Source organism: Papaver somniferum, chromosome 6 (genome assembly GCF_003573695.1).
Source record: "Papaver somniferum cultivar HN1 chromosome 6, ASM357369v1, whole genome shotgun sequence".
Classification (NCBI taxonomy): Eukaryota; Viridiplantae; Streptophyta; class Magnoliopsida; order Ranunculales; family Papaveraceae; genus Papaver; species Papaver somniferum.
In genome coordinates, this window is record NC_039363.1 from 118,294,789 (window position 1) to 118,304,966 (window position 10,178).

Consider the following 10,178-nt stretch of genomic DNA (forward strand, 5'->3'; position numbering starts at 1 on the left):
AAGAAAGTAGACGTTCTTCAGCCAAAGAGTTGTACTTGTAACTACAATTATACAAGTTGTATCAAAGCTGTAGCTACTTTGGAAATTCGCCGGTTGGACTTCATCCTAAATACATTACTGTATAAACAAAGTACTAGGACCGAAAACAATGTCTTTATATGATCCTATCCCACCAAAAGTTAACAGCTCATGGTTTTACAATCTAGTGAGATAGTTTAGAAAATCAAAAAATCTAACAAGAACATGGGAAATAACTGAAAGCACATTTATCATTTGTACAAACATTTAGCAGTGTTCTATTAGGTCATCTAATCCAATCAAAACCCATTACTAAAACAACAACAAAAAAACAAAAATCATACACCAACGGAAGTGAAAAATCATAATTTAAGGACGAGAAATTGTATTAACATGTTTCAGGGATTACTGACCAACCAATCCGACCAAATATCCTCTAAATATGGGGCCAACGTGGATAGGAAAGTAAAAGAAAATGAGAATCTCCAAAGGGGAATCAAAGAGAACTAACTATATAGTCCTAGTCCTTGGAAATGATTAAGAGGAGATAGCTTTAGTTGCTGCGTTGACAGAAACAAGGCTTTCCTTATAGATAGCAGCCGTAGGACTAGAGAATCCTTCTCCAAAACCAAGATCCTCAAACTCATCAGTAATAAAATTGTACAATACCCAAGTTCTGCCGATGAATAAACCCAACTTTCCATTCCAAAGAATTGCAAGGATGCTGTAACCCGTTTGAATTTTTGGAGACGTGGCTCAGTCCAATAAACTCTGTAAAGCTCAGTCCACAGCTCCTTCCCCATATCGTAATCACTCAACAACCACACCTTGTGGAATCCAGAAGGGGTCGTAATGCAAGCTAGTTTATCACCTATTGATTGTAATACAGGAGAGTTACCATCTGGAATATGTAGTGCTCTTTGGTATTTGTCTTTGCTCAAGTCAAATGACAAAATCACATACTTATCGGCTTCTGCAGTGTAGTCCGAACCTAGATGGTAATAAATACCATTCAAACTCTCTCCTAATGCCGGAATACAACAATGAGTACGGAAATCTGAGTCTAGCAACCTCCAGGAATCAGTACTTAGGCAGTACATCTCAACTTTACGCGGGATATCAAGGCTCCCAAACCAATTTTCATTTTGGGGCCCGAGAGAAGAGACTTGTATCACCTTGTAATCCTTAGTTTCAACATCAAAACCGAGTCCAACAAAATCATGATGGTAATGCCTAACCTTGGGGTTTCCATTGGACGACTTTGGAAGAAGTCTACATTGTCTCGTAGCAGGGTTCCAAAGAACAATATCCCTAGTTATCCTGTTGTACATGCAAATTATTCCATGAACACAGTCCACCATGTCTATGACACCAGATTGTATCGCATCTTTTAAACATGGTTGTTTCCCTAGATCCTCCAACTCCTTGAACCCTTCGTCAGAAAGCAAACAAAACGGAGGTGTAGGTACTAGCGTTTCATGTTGGCAGATGAAGGTGTTGCCAAACTTGGAGTTCTTGTCCACCACATTAGTAGTCGTAGTAGTGGCATGGCACTGTTTGAAGTGAGACGATTGAATGTGGGAATACCATGATGTACACACAAATTTGAATCGCAACAGAGATTGTACAGGGAGCCATATCAAAATTTGAAAGATTACATCTTCAGGCAGAACAAGAGTAGCCATCGATCGTCCTAAAACCACACCACAACGAATCCAGATGTTAGTTCAGCGGTCGATAATTAAAATAACAATTGATGGATCAGACCCTCCCTTCCATTAAGACAAAAAATATCAAGCAGACATAAAAAATAAATAAAATAACAATTGATGGATCGGTCGATAATTAAAAAGGGTCATGCTACCTGCTAGGTACCTAGGTGAAGGTTTCTATAACCTAAGAGAAGACAAGATAACTCAAAACAAGACGAGAAGAATAATTCGATGATGTGATCATTGATAACAATGACTCCTATATAAAGGAGTTAGGGCTACAAAAATATTCTAAAAGATATTCTAAAAGAGGTGAATATCTTCTCAAAACAAGTAAGTGAATATATACAAATATACAAGAATATACCCAATACACCCCTCAAGTTGGAGCATGAAGAGTCGAAATGCCCATCTTGAGAAGAAGATTTTGAAACTGCTGACGACCCAAGGCTTTAGTCAGAATATCAGCTAGTTGAGAGGTAGTATGAATATAAGATGGACGGATAGTACCTCGAAGTATTTCGTCACGCACAAAGTGACAGTCAATCTCGATATGCTTCGTTCGTTCATGAAAGACAGGATTATTAGCAATATGTAACGCAGCTTGACTATCACAATGAATCGAAACTGGTTTTGTATGTCCTATACCAAAATTCCGTAATAATCCTTTTAACCATATAATTTAACAAGTTGTGGAAGCCAAAGCACGATATTCTGCTTCGGCTGAGGAACGAGAAACTGTGGTCTGTTTCTTCGTTTTCCAAGATATAGGAGAACCCCCGAGAAAGATAAAGTGAGCCGTGAGTGAACGTCGACTAAGTGGACAGCTAGCCCAATCTGCATCACAATAAGCGTCAAGAACTAACTTGGAATCAACACGAAGTAAAATACCTTGCCCCGGGCTAGATTTCAAATAACACACAACTCGAAGTGCAGCATCCCAATGTGATTGAGTTGGATGTTGCAGAAACTGGGAAAAAAATATGAACAGAGTAACACAGATCCGGCCGTGTAAGATTGAGATAAATCAGTCTCCCCACCAACCTTCTATAACGAGCAGGATCAGGCATAGGTGAGTCTGATGCAAGAGCCAGCCGATGATTTTCTTCCATGGGAATATTAGCTTGTTTTGAACCGAGAAGGCCTGTTTCTGTTAAGATATCTAGAGCATATTTGCACCGACAAAGGAAAATTACTTTGGAACTTCTAGCTACCTCAATGCCAAGAAAATATTTTAATTTCCCCAAATTCTTCATATGAAAACATCTGCCTAGATATTCCTGAAATTCGCAAATAGCAGCTGTGTTGTTACCAGCAATAACAAGATCATCCACATACACAAGAATATACATGATAATATTTCCATGGCGATAAAGAAATAACGAGTGATCAGAAGCACTGGTAGAAACACCATATGTACGCAAAGCAGTTGCTAGCTTAGCATACCAACACCGGGGAGCCTGGCGTAAACCATACAAAGACTTACGAAGTCTACAGACTTTGCCAGATAATCCATTACTGAAACCAGGAGGAAGTCGCATATAGACTTCTTCATTTAAATCCCCATGAAGAAACGCATTGTGTACATCCATCTGAACTAACTCCCAGTTGTTTATTGCAGCAACCGCAAGAAGAGTTCGTACAGTAACCATTTTTACTGTGGGAGCGAAAGTTTCAGTGAAATTAATTCCTTCCTGTTGATGATTTCCAAAACTAACTAATCTGGCTTTGTAGCGCTCAACTGAGCCATCAGATTTTCGCTTAATGCGAAAAACCCACATACAACCAATTGCAGACTTGTTGGCAGGCAAATCTTCAATTGTCCATGTATCATTGGAGATTAGTGCAGCAATTTCAGCCTGCATTGCCTGACGCCATCGTGGATCAGCCATTGCCTCTTTAAATGATTTGGGTTCAACATCATTTGAAATAGCTGCAACAAAAAAACGATGTGCATTAGAAAATGCATCACAATTCACAAAATGAGTTATAGGATAGGGAGTACCTGAGGACTTGACTGGTATAGGTGAAGCTGCAGGGGAAACCAAGGTTGTGTCAGACTGTTTTGAAACACCCTGCCAGTGAACAAAATCCTTATGCCTGACGTTCTCAAATTTTGTACGTTTACCCCGGCCAAGTTCCTCGTCTGCAACTATATTATGATGATCTCGACTATCTGCATTTTCTGTGGGAGAACGAGTAACAAATTCTGTACCAGACGCAGGTACAGCAGAAGAAGAAGCATGAGACAGTGCTGAATCAATATCCTTATCAGCAGAACATGTATCATTTACAGCAGGTGCTGTATGAGAAAACGGTTGTGCATCATTATCAGCAATATGTGCTGTGTGCTGTACATCATCCAGGAAGACTGACGGAATACTGGAACTAGTCTGTGGAGGTGCAGTGTCATCAGGCGAGGGAATAGCAGCGGAAGAAGAACCACCAGAGACATGTGGATTATTGTATTCAGCTTCAAAATGATCGTCAGACAAATTTCTAGTAACTGATTCAGTGACCTTATCAGAATACAGTGAGTGCAGTTTCAGAAGCTCATCATTATCTGCCAACGGGAAAGTAATGACCTGTGTCGAGATCAAATAGATGCCAGGCCTTCTTTCCAAATGGATAGCCGAGAAATATGCAACGATGACTGCGACTGTCAAATTTATCACAAGGGTTGAGGTTTTTCGCGTAACAGAGACATCCAAAGACCCTGAGAGAGTGAATAGATGGAGCTGAACCATAAAGAAGATCATAAGGCGTCTTGAAGTGAAGAACACGAGAAGGGGTTCGATTAATCAAATAGGCAGCAGTAAGGACACATTCTCCCCAAAAGTCGATTGGTAAGGATGCTTGAAAACGTAGTGCACGAGCGACATTAAGAATGTGACGATGCTTTCTTTCCACCCTAGCATTTTTCTGTGGTGTCTTAACGACAGAAGTTTGATGAATAATGCCATTGTTTCGAAAATAAGAAAAGAGACCTTTGAACTCAGTTCCATTATCACTGCGTAAAGTCTTAACCGAGTAAACTGTCGGTCAACCAGTGCAAAGAAGTTTGTTAACAAGGTAGGTACCTCATCTTTGGTTTTCATCAAATACACCCAAACACATCTAGAAAAATCATCAACAATGGTTAAAAAATATCTCGAGTTACAGGCACGATTTGGATGATAAGGCCCCCAAACGTCGCAATGAATTAACTCAAATAAATCAACTGCCCTACTATTACTCAATGGAAAAGAAGTACGAGTTTGCTTGGATCTATGACAGACATCACAAGCATGAAAATCTAACTGACTATCAACACAACCAATTTGAGGTAGAGACTTCAAGGCTTGGATAGAAGGATGACCAAGCCGTTTGTGCCATAATTCTGTAGTAATCTTCTCTAACACAACGTTGACACGAGTTGGTTTCCCCGCCATCAAGCAATACATCCCATCCATGAGCTTACCCATACCAATCCTCGTCCTCAAAGTATGGTCCTGTATAACACATTCAGAATTAGTGAATTGAACACTGATAATATTCTTCTGTGCATGATTAGCATGCGATGAAGATAAAAGTTTAGAAACGGAGAGAAGATTGCATGTGAATTGAGGAACGAACAGCACATTGTGCAATATAATAAAATCATTTAACTGCACAATTCCAATTTTGGTTGCTTGTATGCTGACACCATTAGGCAGGCCAACTTGAAGAGGACTAATATTATGACAAGATTCAAACAAATTGTCATCGCAACAAACATGATTGGAGGCTCCTGTATCAACAATCCATATGTGACCACGCTTACCAGAGAGACGAACATGATTTGTAGTTGGCATCTCACGAACGACAGCGTTTGCCTTAGATGCTGGTTGGTTACGGTGAGCTGGTGACTCGGTTTTGAGATTAGCTGCAGGTGGACGTCTGGGCTGGCGACCATCTGGATATCCATGATTCTCCCAACAACTATCCTCAAGATGTCCATTATGACCACAATAGGTGCACTTCAAGGGAGTTTTGACAGCTCCTGATTTCGATCCTTGTGTCTTATTGCCGTGAGCGAGAAAATCCATTGGAGAAACGATATCCTCCTTTGGCTGAGTATAAGATCGAACCTCTTCCTCTTGGATGAGACGAGAGTACACAGTGTGCAGAGACGGAAGTGGTTCGGTGCCCAAAATACTAGAACGAACATTAGCATAATAGGGTATGAGACCCATTAAAAATTCACGTACCTGATCATTGTTACGTCGAGTACGTAGAGTCACATTAAGACCAAAGGTACAACCTGAGCATTGACAAGAAGGTAAGGCGTCAAAGTCATTGATGTCATCCCAGAGTTTCTTCAGCTTCCCGTAATATTCTTGTATAGACTCTCCATCTTTTTGTTTGCAACCAGCGACATCAGATTTAAGCTGAAATTTTTTTATTCCATTCCCAAGAGAAAAACGAAGCCTGATATCTTCCCATAAATCGAATGCGGTGTCACGATAAGAAATTGAGGAACGAAGAACTGGATCAATTGTGTTAAAAATCAAGGCAACGATCATGTAGTTTATAGTCCACCAGTCATCCAGGTCAGAAGAATCAACAGAAGGTTTTGAGATTTTACCGTTAATGAAGCCCAGTTTTCGTTTCGCACCCAGAGAAATACGAAACCCTTTAGCCCATTCTTCATAGTTTGATCCTTTGAGAACTACATGTGTGATGATAGTTCCTGGTCCATCATTGGAAGCTAGAGCATATATGGAGGACTGTCTGTTTGGTGAAGAGGAAGTTGAAGTTAAATCTAATACCATGAAGGTTTTTATAACCTAAGACAAGACAAGATAACTCAAAACAAGACGAGAAGAATAATTCGATGACGTGATCATTGATAACAATGACTCCTATATAAAGGAGTTAGGGTTACAAAAATATTCTAAAAGATATTCTAAAAGAGGTGAATATCTTCTCAAAACAAGTAAGTGAATATATACAAATATACAAGAATATACCCAATACTAGGTGTGGTATGGCCATGATCTCTCCTCTATCTGTCTACGTATTCCTCTTTTTCTTCCTAGTATTATGCGTAGAATTTGAATAATTACTACTACTTCAAACTAAGATAGATTTCTTAATCAGACCAAGATAGATTCTTAATTTGGGTTCCAATATTGGTCACAGTATTAATATATCTGTGATTACAAATATATTTAGTAAATTTGATCGCAAGTATATATGTTATATCAACATGCGGTAAATATAATGTATAAGATGCTTTCAGAATAAATCCAAAGGAAACAAAACTGATCACTTGATCATATAGGAATTTTGATTTTTTGTAGTAGAAATAAATTCCATTGGGAAATTACCTCTGTATGATCTGTTTCTTCCCCTTTTATCTATCAGATCGGCTTCTCTTCTTCTCCGTGGATGATTACTGGCCCCCAAACACTTAATAACAATAATATTGATCGACTAAAACAAACCATGTATTGATAAGTGTTGGAGAAAATGAGATTATGCATATTTGATTTTTTGGTCTCGCTGGGATCGGAATTTAGGACCTATTGGTCACTAAGGACACTAGTTCATTTCCATTATTAGTGAATGAATTTTTAGTCCCACATAGGGGAAACTAAAGATGATATCTCTCCATAAGTAATGAATTTTTTGATCTTAGAGTGGCCCTTGGGTCATACACAATTTTGTGTGAGGAAGAGGACTTAGGCAATGGGCTAGCTGGTGCAACCACACGTTTCACACACGCATCGAAGAACACCGCCGTCCGGACTCGGGTCAACCAAGACTTATATTTTGGAAAAATTTCTTTTGATTTATTTCCTAAATATTTTTGAAAATCAAATTAAATTCTTTCTTAAATGTGTGTGTGTGTGTGTGTGTGTGTGGTGGGGGGGGGGCGTGTTACCCGCGCGAATTTATTCTCTTAATGAATTTTTTTTCTAACGGATTTATTTGCATGGATGTCGACATTTCTGTAAAATAGCAATAGTCGCCTGGTGCTTATGGACTGCAAGATGTATACTGTCTTCAAAGGTTCAAAGTTTACCCCGGATTGTATCATCTACAGGTGCAAGCTAGAGATTGATCTCTTACAAAGAAATTCTACAAGTCTAACTATACAAGTTCCTAGACAGTGTAGAACCAACCTACACTGGATTCCCCGTCCTCTTGATACTTTTAAAATTAATGTTGATGTCTCCTTTAATTATAGCAATAAGTCTGGTGGCATTGGACTTATAGTGCGTAATTTTGCAGGTGCACATAGGAGATCCAAATGCATCTACTTTGAAGCTTCCTGGAGTCCAGAGCATGTTGAAAGCAAAGGTCCGTGGGAAGCTGTCAAGTTGGCTGAGGAAATGCAACTGGTGAAGGTTCATTTTAAGCTGGACTCGCAAATTGTAGCTGATGCAGTCAATAAAGACAGTACTAACGTGGACTGGAGAATTAGGAATTTGCTCTTGGATATCAAAAGACTTTTCTCAAATAATAGTTCTTGGCAATGTAGTTATGTTCCTAAGGAAAAAAAAAGTGGCAGACATATTAGCAAAATATGCTAGAGTCTCTTGCCTTAGTTGTGTCTGGTTAATTTCTAGTCCTGAAAACATTCAAAGTCAGATTCAGGAAGATGCAAACTTTGTAATCTCTGAAATTTAATCAATACATCTCTTGCTTAAAGAAAAAACAAAAAAACCATATATTTATAGAGTACGTACATAAAAAATAGAGTCATAGGCAGACAAGGAAACCTAGCTACTTAAGTCCTTAACATAAACGGATTCCTTCCTACGACTAACACAGATCTCCCCTAAGGCATGCATGCAACTAAAATATGTTTATTTGGTGTCCAAACATCTTGTCGTGGGAATAAGATTCGGGCGACCGATATCGGACCAGGCCCCTCCTTTTAATTTAAGGTAGGTAGAAGTAGAACATATGATGAGGGTGGAAAAATAACTCATGTTTTGTCCCATCTTTTTTTTTGTCACAATTTTTTTTACCGGGTCTTTACTTCCGCCACAATGAACCATATTCTATCGATTTTTTGTTTTCATTTTTAGAAAAGAGGTTTCCCTTGTATTGTTGATAGAAATGAACAATAACGTCCATAGTTTGAGTTTTTGTAAACCATTATATCCTCATTCCATTAGAATCGTCAATAAAGAATTTCCTAGCCAAACATGTTGATAGCATATTTTGTTACAACATATTGCTAATTTAGCTGCCCAAATTATTATGTTTGGCCTCATAACTAAAGTGATTGATTATTGAACTAGAAAATTTACATCAAATTTTGTGCTATTGCAGAAATTTCCGCTGATTCTATATCTTTGTTCTTTTGCCTTTGCGTATTTTTCTATAAACAATAAAAAAGTAGGTTCTGAATCACTTCTAAAAATGATGGTGTGTCCGCTCCATTCCTCTTGCTTCTCTGATGTTCTTTGTGTAATCACATAATGTCAACCCAATTCCATACTTTACATTACAGTTCATCATTGTTAGTGCTATGTTGATCTTAATATCCAATTATCTTGTTTGCTCTTCCACATGTTGAGTTGTCACTTTCACTGTTTCATCCTTGAGGGAATTATAGAACAGAGATTAATTGCATCATATTGTGATCAGTCTTGTTCACTACCAAGTAACTGTTTAAGTATTTTACAATGTTATTAGCAATTGTTACATTGTTCTGGCTTTTCTTCTTAAAAGTTAGGGTTAATTGGTTTTTAGTACTTACACTTTGTCCAAAGTTAGTGTTTGGTCTAACATTTGTCCAAGTTAGAGGTTAGTACTTGGAAATGACGTTGACTTTAGTTGACTAGGTTAAGTTTAATTTTAATTAAATGATCAGCTAAGTATTTTGACATTTACTATTTTACCCTTTACTTGGACTAAACTACCCTTATTGTCGCACATATTTACGACACACTTCAAAATTAACCTAGCCTAACCCAACCCAACCCAACTCTCTCTACCAATTTTTTATGTCGTTCCTTTTTCTCTCTTCCATTTCAGAACAGACTTAAAGACCACCCCATCACCACCGTCTTCTGACCATAATCTTGCTTATATCCATGGTTATCAACGAAAAAAATTAATTCATTAATCAATCGAAACAGTATAATAAAGTAAACCTACACTTATCCACCTCCATCTCGATTTTGTTATCTGTTGACTAAAACCATCAAAACTAATTTGGAAATTTTCTATACAAGCTTCAATCCAGTACCTAGTTATTTTCTCGATTATAATCCCATCGATACCACTTGGAAGTTTATAACAATAAATAGAATACCATTTTTTCTTTAAGATTATTTGCTGAATCTTACTACTGTTATTCATTTTAGTTCAACCTACCCAAAACCCTAAATTGAATCATGATCTCTTCAATTTTTGTATAAAATTAGATTTTGATTGTAACCCACTATGATTCGATCAAAACCCATT

At 38.0% G+C, this 10,178-nt stretch overlaps 1 protein-coding gene across 1 annotated transcript; it reads right to left on the reverse strand.

The window, feature by feature from the left end:
* Positions 1-524: 524 nt before the first annotated feature.
* Positions 525-1,703, reverse strand: LOC113291375 (F-box protein At3g08750-like). The gene has a single exon (XM_026540912.1). The coding sequence runs from the start codon at positions 1,701-1,703 to the stop codon at positions 525-527; it is 1,179 nt and encodes a 392-aa protein (XP_026396697.1).
* Positions 1,704-10,178: the final 8,475 nt, after the last annotated feature.

Coding starts and splice junctions, on each gene's coding strand:
- LOC113291375 (XM_026540912.1), bottom strand. CDS start 1,703: ATGGCTACTCTTGTTCTGCCTGAAGATGTAATCTTTCAAATTTTGATA.